The sequence below is a fragment of the Sapajus apella genome, unplaced genomic scaffold (genome assembly GCF_009761245.1).
Source record: "Sapajus apella isolate SASKATOON/1434 unplaced genomic scaffold, GSC_monkey_1.0 scaffold2, whole genome shotgun sequence".
Taxonomy (NCBI): domain Eukaryota; kingdom Metazoa; phylum Chordata; class Mammalia; order Primates; family Cebidae; genus Sapajus; species Sapajus apella.
In genome coordinates this window covers 6465467-6483683 of record NW_022436942.1, presented here as the reverse complement: position 1 = coordinate 6483683, position 18217 = coordinate 6465467, and the positions used below count along the sequence as shown (strand labels likewise).

Below are 18217 nucleotides of genomic sequence, written 5' to 3'. Positions count from 1 at the left end.
ATATATTGGATGCTTGAATCAAAAAACAAGTATCTGCTCTTTGAAATTCCTAGTCTGATGGGGAAGACAAATTAGAAACTTATAACAATGTAATGTTTGTGGAATGACCATTCAAATTTTGTTCACATGCAAAGATTACACAAGAAGCTTAAAAATGTACTGTTCTTTCTGCTTTACTACAGGTTTTTGCATGTTTTTGAATGCATGTTTTAAAAAATCTTTTCACGGTATTTTTTAAGCATACGTATACTATCATGGAAACTAATATTTCTGTTAGGTTGTGTAGCTACACAGCAGTTTTTATATCCTTCCTCTTTCTAACAGTGTTGGAGGTAGTTACCTAATCTATTAAAAACCTATAATCCCCTTAATATTGATACTTAATATTTTATATTGGTCTTTATCTTGAAGAATGAAAAGCCAAATTTATAGAGTTGCACTATTAAGTTATGTTTCCTTTAGTGCTCTAATATAATAATTGATTTTCTTTTCTGTTTTTTAAAAAATGAGTTTGTTCCTTTAAGCAGTAACTTCTGAAAAGTCTTAGGTAAGATAATATATTAAGTTATGGTTAGTTTTTAAATATATTAAAAAAGTAAGCAGTATATTAGTTTACTTTCTCTAAGAATGTATGGGAATCTTGAGTCCTGTAGATACAAATAAAGGATCTTAGTTTATATTCAGTGTAACTTTTAATATCACTGGTTATATCCAGTTTTCTATTCTCTATTCCCTCCCTGTATTCAATGTTTTAGAATAATAAAGTATGTAATGTTTAATAGACTCCCATAAAGAACATGAAATGTTTGTTAGGCTCCCAAGCATTTTATTAAGATGTGACTATGAAGTCAGGAGCCTACAGTGCTACTTTGTTTTCACTTATAATAGCCATGTGACTTGGACTGTGCAAACTGCATCACCTTTTTTGGGGGACTGAGCATAATGTGAAAAGGGGATGGTTTTTGAATATTATTTCCAGCCATTTGTAACCCTTGGCAAGTTTTAAAATCTCTGTAAAATGGGATTACCTTGGAAAAAATTCTCATGAGAATTAAGTGAAATACCTGCAATTATGCATAGCATGTTTTGGTACTGCGTTCCTCCACCTCTCATTTCCAATTCTCCCATCCCAACTGAGAGAATCGTGAGCTCCTAAAATCAGTAATTCTGACACATGTTTTTTTGTACTATATATAATGCTAGTTTTCCGTAAGAGTCCTTTTACAGCTAACTGTAGCACAAGGTAGGCATGGAAGAATGTAGAACAGAAGGCTTCATAGAGGTCGGGGTACCTGAACTAAGATTTGAAAGATAGATTGGATCACATTGAAAGGGGCAACATTTCTGGGTGAGGAAAACTATCTCACAAAGGCAATGAAGCTAGACTTTGATTGAGTAGCTTGGTGAGTAGCTTACTCATCATTTAGGACATCATGGGAAGCCACTGGATGTTTTTATTTTTGTATTTGATTTTATATATTTTTTGAGACAGAATTTTGTTCTGTTGCTCAGGCTAGAGTGCAGTGGCCCGATCTCAGCTCACTGCAACCTCTGCTTCCCAGGTTCAAGTGATTCTCATGCCTTGGATACCCAAATAGCTAGGATTACAGGTATGCACCACCATGCCCAGCTAATTTTTGTATTTTTAGTAAAGTTGGGTTTTACCATGTTGGCCAGGCTGGTCTCGAATGCAGAACTCAAATGATCCACCCATCTTGGCCTCCCAAAGTGCTAGGATTACAGATGTGAGCCACCGCACCCAGCCAGGATGTTTTTAAGCAGGTGAATTATATCACATATTAGAGAAGTGACAGGCAACAATGTAGAGGAGGGTTGTTTGAGGAAAATGTTTTAAATTGGGAAATAAGTGATTACTTAGGACACTGGTTTTGAAACTGGTGGTTATCATATATTAATAGGATGCCAAAGCAATATAGTGTCTTGAGACCACTACAGTTTAACAAGATGAGTTAGAATAAGTTAAATTAGGGGATACATCAGAGCCTTGCAAGTAATAAGGTAAGTATTCCTTTATGAAGTGTGCTTTAGTTTTATATAAAAGTATCTATATACATATTATATCAAATGATAAATATATTTCTTCCTGTGTATTGCATTTAAAAAGTCTGAGAAATAATTTGAGAGACACTGTTGTGTTAGTCCAAACAAGAGGTGCTGGGGCACAGATTATGACAGATAAGATGGAAATGAGGTACGGATTTTACATTGCAGAAAATAAATGTGGAGGACTTATTAATTGATTACAGGTTAGGGAAGAAAGAAGACTAAGATGTTTTTTTGTGGGGGAAGGGGTGGGTAACAAAGATAAGGAAGTAGTAGAAGACCTTTACTTAAGAAATCAGAGGTCCTGTTTCTCTTTATTTTGTTTTCTAAGGAGTTATTTTACTCTTTGATATACCAGATTGGCTATAAATACATTTTTAGCATTCTTTTAAAAATGGTGAAATACAGCAAACATACAGAAAAATGGATGAATCATAAATTATTGTAAAACATATACCCACCCAGGGAAAGAAAATTAATTTCCAGCAACCTAGTGCCTTCATTTTCCTTCTCAGTCTTGATCTCTCCTTCCCTCCACTGGTAATCATAATAGCAGATTTTTTTTCCCCCTAATTAACAAAATAGAATGTTTTGAATTAGTTCTTTTTTGAAAGTAAGTACTCTGAGAAAATAATAAGTGCATGAAGGTCTTTGTACAAGAGACCACGTGAACATGAAATAATTTAGTTTTACTAAAAGGTTGTACCATAATATTGAAATTGAATAGGAGGGAAAAAAATATCCTGTCATCAATATTCTATTCACAACTCTTTTATTTTTGTTTATTACTTTCTACCTCTCCTAAACATATTTTACATAGTTGCAATCATATGTATAATTTTATATTTTTTTATTAGCCCTTTAGAAACATTTTCCCATGTTTGAATGGTATTGACTATAATTTTTGATAGCCACAAACCTAATATTTGATAATCATGTTAACCATAATGTGACTTAGTTATTATTTATTTATTTTTTTAATTTTTACTTCTTTTTTTTTAAGAGATGGGGTCTCGTGCTGTCATCCAGACTGGAGTGCAGTGGTACTATGATAGCTCACTGCAGCCTCGTACTTCTGAGCTCAAGCAATCCCTTCTACATCAGCATCCAGAGTACCTGAGACTAAAGGTGCATGCCACCATGCCTCCCTAATTTTTAAATTTTCTGTAGTGGTGTGATCTCGCTGTGTTACCAGGCTGGTCTTGAACTCCTGGCCTCAAGTGATCTTCTTGCCTCAGCTTCCCAAAGTGCTGGGATTACAGGTGTGAGCCACTGTGCCTTGTGTCAGTGTTTTGCCTCTTTTTGAATTTTATTTAATGGCATCATATGAAATAACATGTCTTTTTAAAAATTTTGGTTTGGCATATGCCCAGATTTTAAGAGATTTTTCGTGTGTATATGGTCGTAGTTCTTTTCCATGACTGACTTCCATTCCATTTTAAGAATATACCTCAATTTATTTGTCTCCTACTGTTAATGGACACTTGGGTTGTTTTCGTGTTTTGGCCATCACAGATTATGCTTCTTATAAATACACTTTTTTTAAACACGACTATCCATTTCTGTTAAGTAGATACCTAGAAGTAGACTTTCAGAGTCATCTAGTTTGTTTATTTTCAGCTTTGTTAGATACTTTCTTAGTTTTCTGAAGTGGTTGTCCTTATTTATATTTCTAACAGCAACATGCGAGAGTTTCAGTTATGCTATGTCTTTACCAATAATTGCTATTGTCTCTCTCTTTTTTTTTTTTTCTTTCTGGCGGGTATTGGAGTATCTTATTCCAGGTATAATTTTCATATGCTTGATAACTACTGTTTTGTGAAAGGGCCATATATGCAAAGCGACCTCTAAATGTGGAAGGAGCTGAGAAACCAAAAAAGGAGGCAGACAAATCCAGTTTTCTGGTTTTGGGTGACTTACTAGGGGAATTTACAGACAGAAGGGTTGTCTTGAGTGGCTGCAAAACAGGTAGATCTCTTTCTCACCTCCCCTCAGACCCAGGGCTTACATCTTGGGGAAAGTGTGCATGCTCTGGAAGGAATGTGTAGGTGGCTATGGGTGTCACAACTTATAATTTCTGCAACCTAGCATCAAGGGTTGTCTTGGGGGAAACTTACAGTGAATAGGCATTTCTACAGAAAGAGTAATACATCAGGTAGACATTTTTTAGGCATTCCTGCCCAAGAGGTAGTCAGAAGTTCCTTGGTAGATAAACATTTAAAATAAAGTCACTCTTGTGTCTACAACTAGTGTATCTTTTTTCTGTGTGTGTTGGTTTTTTTGATGTGTTCCATTTTGAGGTGCCTGTTAAAGCCTTCTGCTGATTTTTCTATTGGATTATCTGATTTTTTTTCTTAATGATTTGTAGATGTTCTTTATATATTCTAGATGAGTCATCTTTTAGAAATATTATAGGTGCATGCCACCATGACTGGCTAATTTTTTAAATTTTAGTAGAGATGGGGTTTCACCTCCATATTGGTCAGGCTGGTCTTGAATTCCTGACCTCAGGTGATCCACCTGCCTAGGCCTCCCAAATTGCTGGGATTACAGGCGTGAGCCACTGCCCCTGACTGCACTTTCATTCTTAATAATGTTTTTTGATAACCTTAAGATGAATTTTTCAATTTTTTAATGGATAGTATGTTTTGTGTTTTGAACAAGAGATCTTTTCCACTGCCAAAGTTATAAAGATATTCCTATTTTCTTCTAGAAGCTTTATTATTTAGTATTTTACACTTTGCTATGTATGTACGGTTTGAGATGGAGGGTATGATACTTTTTTTTTTTTCCAAATGGCTGTTAGTTGATCCAGTATCATTTGTTGAAAAAACTTCCCCACTGGAGTGTCACCTTTGTCATAAGTCAGGTGGCATTATATGTAGTTCTGTTTATGACTTCTGTTTTGTTTTGGAGACATAGTTTTGCTATGTCACCGAGGCTGGAGTGCAGTGGCGTAGTCTTGGCCAACTACAGCCTTTGTCTCCTGGGGTCAAGGGATTCTCCTGCCTCAGCCTCCTGAGTAGCTGGGATTACTGGCACCCAACACCATGCCCAGCTAATTTTTTTTTTTTATTTGTACATTTAGTAGAGATGGGGTTTCACCATGTTGGCCAGGCTGGTCTCGAACTCCTGGCCTCAAGTGATCTGCCTGCCTTGGCCTCCCAAATTACTGGGATTACAGGCGTGAGCCACAGTGCCTGGCCTGTTCTTTTTTTTATTTTTGGTCTGCAGCAGTACTGCTCTGTGTGGATTGCTCTCAGTCATTACTCCAGGTCTTGGTATTTGATGTAGTTATTATAGGCTTTGGGTATAGGACCCCAGCTTTGTTCTTTTAAGATTGCCTTGACTAGGCCGGGCGCGGTGGCTCAAGCCTGTAATCCCAGCCCTTTGGGAGGCCGAGGCGGGTGGATCACGAGGTCAAGAGATCGAGACCATCCTGGTCAACATGGTGAAACCCCGTCTCTACTAAAAATACAAAAAATTAGCTGGGCATGGTGGTGCATGCCTGTAATCCCAGCTACTCAGGAGGTTGAGGTAGGAGAATTGCCTGAACCCAGGAGGCGGAGGTTGCGGTGAGCCGAGATCGCACCATTGCACTCCAGCCTGGGTAACAAGAGCGAAACTCCATCTCAAAAAAAAAAAAAAAAAAAAAAAAAAAAGATTGCCTTGACTATTCGTGACTTTTTAAGTTGCCATAAAAGTTGTATACTCAATTTTGAAATTCCCATAAAAGAAACTGGATAGAATTTTTGATTAGCGTTTTGTGGAATGAATAGATAAATTTGGGGAGAAGTGAATTCTTTTAACAATATTGTACCTTAAAATCAATAAGCACACTATATCCCATTTGTTTAGGTTTTTAATTTCTCTCAAACTTTTGAAGTTTTCACTGTAGAGATCTCACATGCTTTATTTGATTTATCCTTAGGTATTGATGCTTTTTGATATTACTGTATGGGGTATCATTTAAAAAAATTGTTATTTTGTTGTTCGTTTTTAGGAATACAATTAATTGTTGTATATTGAATGCTTCACACTTATTCTAATATTTTTTATGTAGATTCTTATTGCATTTTTTCTGTATATAATCTGAAAATACCATATATTGCTCTCTCCTTCTGTCTTTTTGTCTTACTGCACTAACAAGGACCTCTCTAACACACTTGAAAAAGAAGATGAAAGGTAATAGTGGGCATCCGTTATTTCCCAATCTTAAGAATATTTTAGTAATTTGTTGTTAGGTATGATATATGTTATAGGTTTTCTTTGGTGGCTCTATCATGTTAAGCAAGTTTCTTTTTATTCTTACTTTGTTAAGTATTTTCTTCATGAATGATGAATTTGGCCAAATGCTTTTGCATTTCATCATAAGATTTTTCTTAATTTTTCTTTTATTGAGGTGAATTACTTTGATTTTAAAAAAATTTGAATGTTAAGTAACCTTTGCATTCCTGGAGTAAACTCTATTCAGTTGTGATATATTCTCTTTTTAATATATCATTCTATCAATTACTAATATTTTGGTTAGGATTTTTGCAACTCTGCTTATGAAAGAGATTGGTCTGTAATTTTCCTTTCTTATAGTGGTCCTTGACAAGTTTTGGTACCAAGTTCAGAGGTGTTTCTTCTTTTTCTGTGTTTGGGAGAGTTGTTTTTAATAATACATTTGTTATTTTAATAACTGTTCAAGGTCTGTACTGAAGTTCATTTCTTTATGATTTGTGTTGCTTTGTTGTCTTCATAAATTTAGCTAAGAAGTTATCAACCGTATCAATCTTTTAAAATAATAATTTTTGTTTGTTTTTGTTTTGTTTTGAGGCAGGGTCTCATTCTGTTGCCCAGAATTGAGTGCAGTGGTGTGATCATGGCCCGCTGCAGCCTTGACCAGGTGCTCGCCCCATGCCTGGCTAATATTTGTATTTATTTATTTATTTTTGTAGAGATGGGGTTTCATCATGTTGCCCAGGCTGGTCTTGAACTGCTGAGTTCAAGTATTCTGCCCACCTTGGCCTCCCAAAGTGTTGGGATTACAGGTGTGAGCCACCATATCTGGCCCAAATAACAGTTTTTAACTGTTGAGTTTTTCTATTTTATTGATAGTTTTGTCCTTTGGCATTTCCTTCATAATCCATTTTTTTGTTGTTGTTTTTGAAAGTTAATTGGCTGTTACTTTTCTAGCTTCTTGAGCTGGAAGCACTAATTTTTTGCCTTTTAAATTTCTAATATATTGCTTATTACATGTCTTTGTAAGTACCCACAAGTCTTGACATGTGTTGGGAAAGGCAGTCTCATGCACACAGCTTTCCACCCCTTCTCACTGTGTAAGAATGGGCCTTGGACCTGAAATACCTTACCAAGAGGTAGAGTCCTCGTAGTCTGTGCTGGACTTACCACTTTATGTGGGAATATTTTTGCCTGTTTTAGACTCAGTGTATACTCCTTTGCTCTGCTTCAGCATGTGTGTCATGTCACCTGGCTCACTTACAGTACCTCCCCAGTGGGGAGGGGATGGAGGAATGTGGCTGGTCTGCTGTAGCACACGAGGGCTATGTGTAGGCCTGTTGTTGGCATCAGCTGCTGGGAGGAAACGTTTACCATGGGGGACCAACACCCGTTACTGAAGCTGATCTTGCTTTGTCTCCTTTCTGTGTGAGTAAAGCATTGTTCCATACAGTGCTTGATGGTGTATTGTGTTTTCTTTGGTGACTATTATACCAAGATACAATGAACAGAAGTTTTAAGACTTCTACTTCTGATATTAGGTGACAGATACCACTTGCTTAACAATATGTGTTTATTATCATTCAGTTCAAAATGTTTTCTAATTGCCATTGTGGTGCTTTTTCTTTATCTCACGCATTTAACGTGTGTATTTGATTCATTTCCAATGAGTTGATGCATATTTAATTTTTTAAAAAATTTGTTATAAAAATCATAAAAGTTTATCATCTTTTTTTTTTCCCATTTATTTGTAAGTTTATCATCTTAACTGTTTTTATTTGGTGTGTGTGTTATTTGATATCTAGCTCATATCCTCTGTAGTTTGAGAAGATACTCTAAGTGATTTTAATCCTTTGTTATTTGTTGAGGCTTGCTTTATAATGAAGCCCATAGTCAATTTTGGTAATGTTTTATGTGGCCTTGAAAAGAATATATGTTTTTGGCCCGCCACGGCCCAGTACTTTGGGAGCTTGAAGTGGGCAGACTTCTTGACTCCAGGAGTTCAGATTAGCCTGGCCAGCATGACAAAACCCTGTCTCTACAAAAAATGCAAAAAATTAGCCCGGCGTGGTGATGCACGCCTTAGTCCCAGCTACTTGGGTGGCTGAGGTGGGAGGATTGCTTGAGCCTGGGAGGTCGAGGCTGCAGGAGCTGTGATTTTTTTCACTGCACTGCAGCCTGAGTGAACAGAGTGGGACCCTCTCTCAAAAAAAGAAAAAAAGAATATTCTGTTGTTGAGTATAGTGTTCTGTATATGTCAGTTAAGTTGGATTTTTAATTTTGTTGTTTAGAGCTCTTATTACATGATTTCTCTCCACTCAAAAAAAAAATGAGGTCTTGGAAAAAAATTAGTGTCATCTATAAACGTTAAAAAAATTAAAAATGAGGTTTTAAATGGTGTGCACAAATTTGTAACATTTATTATGGGATTTGTATAATTCTGTAAGTTTTTGCCATATATCTTTTGAAGCTATATTATTGGATGTATGCACATTTAGAATTTTTATATCTTCTTGGTGGATCAATCCCTTTTGTCATTATAAAATGTCCCTCCTTATCTCTAGTAATATTTCATTAAGGTCTATTTTATCTGATATGAGATAGCTACATCAGCTTTCTTCTCTATGTCTTTTGTAAGTAGCATGTAGAGTTGTCCTTTCATATCCATGGGTTCTGCATGGATTCAAGTAACTGTGGACTGAAAATATTAAGAGAAAAGAAGGATGGTTGTTTCTGTACTGAACACGTGCAGATAATTTTTCTTGTTATTATTCCTTAAACAATACAGTATAGCAATGATTTATACAACATCTACATTGTATTAGGTATTATAAGTAGTCTAGTGATGATTTAAAGTATACAGCAGAATATAAATAGGTTATATGCAAATAATACACCATTCTATATAATAGGCTTTCAGAACATGTAAAATAATATCAACAAAAAAATTTAAACAAAACAAATAACAAATGTCTCTACTAAAAATAGAAAAACTAACCAGGTATGGTGGTGCGTTTCTGTAATTCCAGCTTCTTGGGAGGATGAGGCAGGAGAATCACTTGAACCCACAAGGCTTGAGCATTTGTAGATTTTGGGGATATAGTGGGGCCATTTGCAGATCCTCTGGAGTGCTCTGTCCTTTCTGTCTGTCTCTGTCTTTCTACTTTAATACTCTGTCCTGCATGCTCTAGCTGTTTTCATATTCTCTGGTTCACAATTTATCTCAATTAATGAATTTCACACAGCTCCATCTGGGTTCTCTTTTTCTTTGCTGGGAACTGAGAATTTTCTCAGGACATTAAGCTGGGGCAGTCATAAGGTTCATGCTGTTTGTTTCCTATCTCTCAGGGATCACTGTTTTCTCTAAAAGTCCATTGTCTTGAAAATTGTTATTTCATATATTTTTTCTGGTTTTTATTTGTGGGAGTAAGGTTGTTTCAAGTAAAAGGGTAAATCTTGTCTCCGTTACTCCTCCTTGGCCAAGAGTGAAAGTGGCCCCTTAGATGATTGAGATCAGTGAGTTTCAATCTTTTCTCTAGAGTTAGAATCTTCTGTTCAAATAAAATCTTGTCCCCAAGTGTCATCTACATGTGAAATAAATGAGGGCAAGATGGTGGTAGTGTAGTATATGTGCACATGCCTTTGTATGTGTTGCGGATATAGCAGAGCTTTGCTCACCTGGATTCCTATTTCCATACCTTAATTTCCCATTCCTTGAGGACTTTATAGCCCAATTTGAAAGTCATTAATGTAGAGAGTACAAATAGGTATATAAAAAAGTAAGCAAATGAGAAAATAAGGTAGTTGCTAGTTAAAGAGGAAACAAACTGTCCAGGAAAGGAAATTTATAGTATGTATCATGTTGGGGGTTTGGAAGGATATGTACAAAATAGTGAATTGAAGTATAATTGAAGACTATTAAAACAAAAAAAATCCATCATATTGGGTAAAGGAAGATAAGAGAATGTGTGTGTGTGTGTGTGTGTGTGTGTGTGAGAGAGAAGGAGATGATATAAGAAAGCTCAGTTTTATAAGAAGTCTCAGATAATGTGTAGACTTTATAGGAAAGCCAGTTTAAGAATGATATTTAAAAATAAAGAATTAAATAGCATGAGGATTGAAAAGTAGTTTAGGGAGAGGTCTACTGTTGATGGATAAAAATCACACACAAAAAAGGCATATGGTAGGTTTGGAAGTGGAAATATTGAATATAAAATTCTCTTTCAAGAAATTCGGCAGAGAAGGGAAGGAGAAAGAAGTTGGCTTCTAGAAGTGAGTGGGATATATGGCCTCATAATTTATTTTTTCATCTCATAACACTTGGATCTTTTATCTTTTCCTTTCCCCTTTTTAACCTGTCTTTAAGTTTTGTTTTTTTTGTTTTTTTGTTTTAGACTGAATCTCTCTCTGTCTCACAGGCTGGAGTGCAGTAGAGTGATCTTGGCTCAATACAACATTTGCCTTCTGGGTTCAAGTGATTCTCCTGCCTCAGGCCCCCAAGTAGCTGGAATTAAAGGCACACACCAACACACCTGGCTAACTTTTTGTATTTTTAGTAGAGACAGGGTTTCACCATATTGACCAGTCTGGTCTTGAACTCCTAACCCCAAGTGATCCACCTGCTTTGGCCTTCCAAAATGCTGGGATTAGTCATGAGCCACCATAGCCAGCCTATCTTTAAGTTTTATCATTTACTTCTTTTAGAATCTGCTAGCAAGTGAATCTTACATACTTATGCTATATTACATTATGTAATTCTCTAATAGAAGCTCTAGAGTTCCTCACCGATGCTCTGATTAGTTGCATCATGTGAGTTAAAAACTCAAATTTTGTAAGTCTCAAATTTGAGAGAATGAAATGAATATTCACATACTATCCAGAATCCATATTTGCTTCATTTGTTTTTTAACCTCTTTGAAGTATTTTAGAGCAAATCTCAGTCAGATCTTGTTATGGTCCTTGTGTATTTCAGTATGCATTTGTAAACATAAAAAGTTATTTTTTTACTGGATCACAGCACCATTATAACACTGAGCCAAATTAGCAGGAATGTCTAAGTACTGTTTAAGAGCCAGTTCATAATAAACTTTTTCACAGTTACCTCAAAAAATATTTTTATACGTATTTGTTTGAGTTAGGAAACAAACTAGATCCATGCATTAGTTGGTATGTTTCATAAGCCTCTTTAAAATAGATTGTCATGCTATTGACTATTAATGGGGCATTTGTGTAGACAGACTCATATTCTGGATTTGTATATTTTTTGTTTTTCTTCTTTGTGTGTGTGTTTTATTTTTAAAATTTAATTTATTTTTATTTTTGAGAGAAACAGTGTTTCACCACTTTGGTCAGGGTGGTCTTGAACTCCTGACCCCAAGTGATCTGCCTGTCTCCCAAAGTGTTGGGATTATAGGCATGAGCCACCATGGCCAGCCATGTGGTGTTTCTTTAACCTCTCTTTTTTCTTAAAAATAGGAAGATCTAGAAGCTTGATTAGATTTCAAATCATGGGTAGTACAGTGTATTTCATATTGCATCACATCAGAAGGTGTAACATGTCAGGTTGTTTTATGAAATCAGGAAGTGACAGATGACTCCTACCATTATAAAATTACCTATCAATCTTTTATCTCATGGTTTTATTCATTGAAGATTGTTTCCTGATTACTTTTTCTGTTGTTTCTTCCACATTTGTTAACTGGAATTCTTTGGTAGATAACTTTCTCTCATTAATTAGAGCGGTTTGGGTATTATGAAATACGGTATATAGAAAATGTAGGGTAAATGCTTAATTCTGTTTTAATTGCTGGTTTTCAGAGTAACAGTGATAACTTCATTAATATTAAGCAATTAAAAAATAAAGAGACTCTTGGATTGTTGGAATTTTATAAAGGGTAAGTTTAAATTGTATTTTTAAACAATATAGATGTTGTTTTTAAAAATCATGTGAATGAGGTAAGGCAGAGAACAAATTGAGAATCCGTTATTAATTTCACTAATATTTAAAAGCTGTTAATATTTAAACTAAAGATTAAAAATGATTAGGAACTAAATTCACTAGTTAGTTGTATACATTTTTAGGGATTATTTATCAGGGTATAATTAGTCATACAAAACCAAATGCATATAGGGTAGTACTAACTTGAGAGAATAACGTTGAATGGCATTTCTAACTAAATTGAAAGGGTTTTCTTGTTTTAGATGTGAAAAATAATTTGCCCAGAAATGATATTTAACATTTAGCTATTTGGATTTAAGCTACCTTTAGAGGCATATTACAAGTATTGTTTTTAAATACTGTTTTAACAAAAATTTAATCTTATTTTATAATTTCATCATTATTTTGCTGTTTTGTATTGAAATTTAAATGTATCGTTGACTGTATTTACAAGCTTACTATGTGCCAGGCACTGTTCTAAGCACACACACACACACACACACACACACACACACACACTCACACATATATACACACAAACTCATTAATCTTCATAACAATGCAAAATGTAGATTCTAATATGCTGATTTTATGTATGAGATAGACAAACATAGAGGTTAAATGACTTGCCTAAGGTTATTCAGTTAGTATGTAATAGAGCTGGGATTCAAAGTCAAACTCTGGCTCTGTAGCTCATCCCCTCAACCACTACTATCTGAAATACTTGACAAATAGTGCAGGATAAACCCCATTCAAAGGAACTCACAAAGATTTATATTTTGTTTCACCTCTACTGAGGTGGAATTGTATATTTCTAGTATATATTTAATATAGTATACATGGCTAGAGTACGTATAGTGTATTTTAATAGTATATTTTAGATGGTTCAGCACATTGTAGTTTATATATAAGGTGGGAACAATGCAAAGGTAAGAAGTATTACCTGTACATCTTTAAACTGAAGTCATTGTTTTCCAGCCAGAGACCAGTAGAAAGTCACCTGTAGCTGAAAAAGTTGGGTTTATTGCTTACTGCAGTAAGGGAGAACTATATCATTGAGAATGGTGGGGATTTGTCATTTGGAGGAGGATTCAAGGTAACAGTGTTCTCTGGATTGGATGCTGTCAGGAAGGATGTGGGACAAGCCTATGACTTATGGATATCTTAATCTTAACTAGAAGGCTGAAGAAATGAAGCAGGATCAAAGTGTGACTGGAAAAGCAGCAGCAGTCACTTTTATTAGCCAGGATAAGGAGATACTTGGTAATTTTTGTTGTTTGGATGAAGTTTATATTTTTTTCTACCATGAGACATGATTATAGAGTGGTTTTGTTGTTTCTTGATCCATTATGATCACAGAGTGACCTCATCTAATGTTCAGTGTTGTTGTTCTGTAAAACTGTTTCCATTCAGCATGACTTCAAGGCCTAGTGAGTGCCAGACCAGTGTTTAGCTACTAATTTTTCCACTAGTAAACCAGGTTCATTGCTGTAAAAATATAAGTTAGTAAGCATACATAAGCCAAAAGAAAAATGGTTTAACTACTTATGGAGAAACAGGAAAATAAACAAACAAGATTTAAATTACCTAATATCTTTGTAGACAAATAAATCTTTATACATAACATATTTTCATAAATGTGGAATTATGTTATTCACATCCTTTTTAGAGATGTCTTTCTTTTTTTTTGAGGCAGAGCCTTGCTCTGTCACTCAGGCTGGAGTGCAGTTGTGCATCGATCTTGGCTCACTGTAACTTCCGCCTTTTGGGTTCAAGCAATTCTCCTGCCTCAGCCTCCTGAGTACCTGGGACTACAGTTGTGTGCCACCATGCCCTGCTAATTTTTGTACCTCAGTAGAGACAAGGTTTCACCGTTTTAGTCAGGATGGTCTCAGTCTTCTGACCTCGTGATCCGCCTGCCTCAGCTTCCTGAAGTGCTGGGATTACAGGCATGAGCCACCGTGGCCTGCCTATTCTAAAGATTTATTTGCTTATCATTTCATTACCAATTGCATAGTCATTGTGCAATACAGAAAGGTAGGGCTAGGGTCATTGGAGTTGTGACACTGTCATCTTTATAAATGTTTAATTAGTGTTCTGTAATCTATATTTAGTAAAGTTTCTGTCTCTAGCCCTTAAATGCATACATCTTTTTATGTATGTACATATAAATGCATAATACAGCATGCTCTGTTAAGGAATATGTTTGATCATTATAGGCAAGAATAAAAGAATGCAATTTTTATAAGCTAGATTAAGACATTAATGTTGGTAGGTATATGGGTTCTAATGTTTAAGTATAAAGTACCTACTATTTACTGTAGAGATTCAGAAAATGGAAAGGATGATTTCTGGAGTTTGAGGAGCCTAGAGTTTCATTCATTATAAGCATTTCAGGATGTTAAATGGTTTCTCAGTCTTAAATACTGTATTTGAAATATTTTATCTATGACAGCTGAAGAAGTTACAGAATAGCATGTGTGACTTGATAATGGCATTGTGATAGGAAATAACACATTTTTCAATGCAGATTTTAGTACAGTTATGATTGGCATTCAGTTTAAGTATGTATACTTCCTGGCAGTGTCTTTCATACAGTCTTTTTGAAATCTAGGTGGAAAGCAGTTCTAGTATATGCATATCTAAAAAACAGGGATATTCAAAATACGTTCCTTTTCACTGATTCTTGAAGTTTTACTGCATTATGTGAATAAGGGTAACAGCTAAGCCCTGTATATAATAAAAACGATTATGTAAATACTGCTTAATTGTATATTAATAGTTTTAGTAAATACTTTCACATTTTTTTTTCATATGTCATTTATTATCATAAAAATCTAATTGAGATAGAAATGCTTACCTTCTTTCTCAGGCATTAGTTAAATGTGTATACATACTTTTAAAACTTCTGTTCTTTTTTCCTATTCTTGCCCAGTTTATGTGGAAAAAAAAGTTCTAATTTTTGCTTTCACTTTCTTCTTTTATCTCTTTGTTCCATTTGGGAGCCTCCAAAAGTTCTGAGTTATAATAGAAGTGTTAGTTCTAGTGTCAGATTAATACAGAGGAAAATGAAAATTACAATTTTTAATAGACTTTTGTAAATAGTATTGCTAATTACCTCTTTCCTTTTGAAATACACCTTCTGTACTCAGATATAAAAAAGGATTTGAAGTACTTGACTTAAAGGTCTTGACAACCCCCAAAAGTCTCATTTAAAAAATACCATAGAAATCTCTAAACTCTTTTTTTTTTTTTTTTTTTTTTTTTTTGAGACAGAGTTTCACTCTTGCTACCCAGGCTGGAGTGCAATGGCGCAATCTCGGCTCACTGCAACCTCCACCTCCTGGGTTCAGGCAATTCTCCTGCCTCAGCCTCCTGAGTAGCTGGGATTAAAGGCACACGCTACCATGCCCAGCTAATTTTTTTTTTTGTATTTTTAGTAGAGACGGGGTTTCACCATGTTGACCAGGATGGTCTCTATCTCTTGACCTCGTGATCCACCTGCCTCAGCCTCCCAAAGTGCTGGGATTACAGGCTTCAGCCACCGCGTCTGGCTCTAAACTCTTTTATCTTCCTGTAACATTGTGTTTTCGTTTACAGTCATAGTGGTTACATTATAATAGTTGAAACTGTTGCACCCTGAGTGCATAAGACAATGTTTAATGCATGTTATGTTAAATAATTTTAAAATTAATATTTAAAATTTAGTTTTTAGTAAGTTGGAGATTTGCCATAATGTAAATTATTGTAGACTATATTTATATATTTATTAATCTATTAATGTTTTTAAGGACTTCTATAAGTAATGAACCATACTAGTCTCAGTTCCCATTCTCAGAGACTTTCCAATCTGTTGGACATAGGAGATTCTCTGTATGTGTACACACACACATACACACACACACAAATGTGCAAAAATTATGATACAAGGCAGACTGTGAGACCTGGCAGGTATCAAAAAACTTATATAGAAATACTGGAGACAGAGTGAATAATACTTTTGGATCAGGGAAGGCATGTTATATGAATTAGGGGGAACATATTAACATTAGCGATCCTCTTTGTTTAAATCTAGAATTAAAATTATAGATGTTAGATAAAATTGTATTCGAAGGTGGTTCTTTTATGTTAAGAGGTCGGTGTTTTCTTTAATTAGATTTAACTCATTATTTTCTGTTTATCTCCTATTCTGTAAAGATAAATCATTGCTTTTTTCCCCTTTTTTTTTTCTTTTTGGCAGCTCTTCACAGATGGAATCACAAATAAACTTATTGGCTGTTACGTGGGAAATACCATGGAGGATGTAGTCCTGGTGAGAATTTATGGCAATAAGACTGAGTTATTAGTTGATCGAGATGAGGAAGTAAAGAGTTTTCGAGTGTTACAGGCTCATGGGTGTGCGCCACAACTCTACTGTACCTTCAATAATGGACTATGCTATGAGTTTATACAAGGAGAAGCATTGGATCCAAAGCATGTCTGCAATCCAGCCATTTTCAGGTACATTTTCTTTTCTAAAATTTTTCTTTTGGGCATTTAAGTGCATTAAGGAAATTTTATTTTTAATTTCTTTTTCTTTCTTTGAGCAATTATTTGATTAACTTAGACATTTTCTTTAGCCAGGGTTTTTGTTTTTGTTCTTGTTTTTTTCTAAAGAGAAAGAAGTAAATTTATTTATATCTGCAGTTCTCATCGTCGACTCTTTGCAAAGGAAAACCTGCAAGAGCTTTTGGATTAACCAGCTGTCAAGGCTGCTGAATAATTTTTTCTAGTTAGTGTTTCAGTTGAAGTGCTATATATTTCTTACTGCCATTTGCTTATTACTTAACTGTTCATATATTCAGAGATGCTTATTAAAGTTTTATTAATTTGGTTCACAATTCTTTGTTCTTTAAGTTGTTCGTATTTAATTTATTTATTTATTTATTTATTTTTTTGAGACGGAGTTTTGCTCTTGTTACCCAGGCTGGAGTGCAATGGCGCGATTTCGGCTCACTGCAACCTCCGCCTCCTGGGTTCAGGCAATTCTCCTGCCTCAGCCTCCTGAGTAGCTGGGATTACAGGCATGCGCCACCATGCCCAGCTAATTTTTTGTAGTTTTAGTAGAGACGGGGTTTCACCATGTTGACCAGGATGGTCTCGATCTCTTGACCTCGTGATCCACCTGCCTCGGCCTCCCAAAGTGCTGGGATTACAGGCGTGAGCCACTGCGCCCGGCCCGTATTTAATTTATTATATTTTCTGTAAAGAATATTGTCATGTATGCTTCATCATTTTTCTAAAATTGCCAACCTTAAAAATTCTCTTTCTCTTCTTGAAAACTCTGGAAAATGGGCTTGAGTTGAAAACGGCAGGTTAATTCTTAGGTTAAACCAGCAGTTCACAACCATTTTGGTCTCCAGATCTCTTTGAGACTGAGTCTAAAGAGTGTTGTTTTAATATTTGATTAGCATTTATCAATATTTACCATATTAGATATTAAAACAGCTTTTTTAGAATACAAGAATATGAAGTATACGTCCTGTTAGCTATCATTGTGATGAAATTATCACATATCGTATAACTCTTGAAAACTATACTGTACGTTTGTGAGAGAATGAGAGTGAGAAAGGTAAATAACATTTTGTGCAAATAGTTTCAACTTTACAAACCTCCTGAAAGGGTTTTGGGTCACCAGGGGTTTCTGGATTGTAGTTTAAGAATTGCTAAATTGCCGGGCACGGTGGCTCAAGCCTTTAATCCCAGCACTTTGGGAGGCCGAGGCGGGTGGATCACGAGGTCAAGAGATTGAGATCATCCTGGCCAACATGGTGAAACCCCGTCTCTACTAAAAAAAATACAAAACATTAGCTGGGCATGGTGGCGTGTGCCTGTAATCCCAGCTACTCAGGAGGCTGAGGCAGGAGAATTGCCTGAACCCAGGAGGCGGAGGTTGCGGTGGGCCGAGATCACGCCATTGCACTCCAGCCTGGGTAGCAACAGTGAAACTCC

General features: G+C 35.5%; 1 protein-coding gene across 2 annotated transcripts in view; it reads left to right on the top strand.

Annotated features, from left to right (window-relative positions):
• Positions 1-18217, top strand: part of ETNK1 (ethanolamine kinase 1) — a 62643-nt gene that overhangs the window by 4858 nt on the left and 39568 nt on the right. Inside the window, exons 2-4 of one of the 2 annotated variants that reach the window (XM_032287366.1) lie at positions 16467-16726; position 16850; positions 16913-17096. In XM_032287366.1, coding sequence (XP_032143257.1) covers positions 16467-16726; position 16850; positions 16913-16984 — 333 coding nt within the window. In that variant the 3' untranslated portion in view covers positions 16985-17096. Of the gene's footprint in view, positions 1-16466; positions 16727-16849; positions 16851-16912; positions 17097-18217 lie in introns of those variants that run through there. The other variant, XM_032287363.1, reaches the window with a different exon arrangement.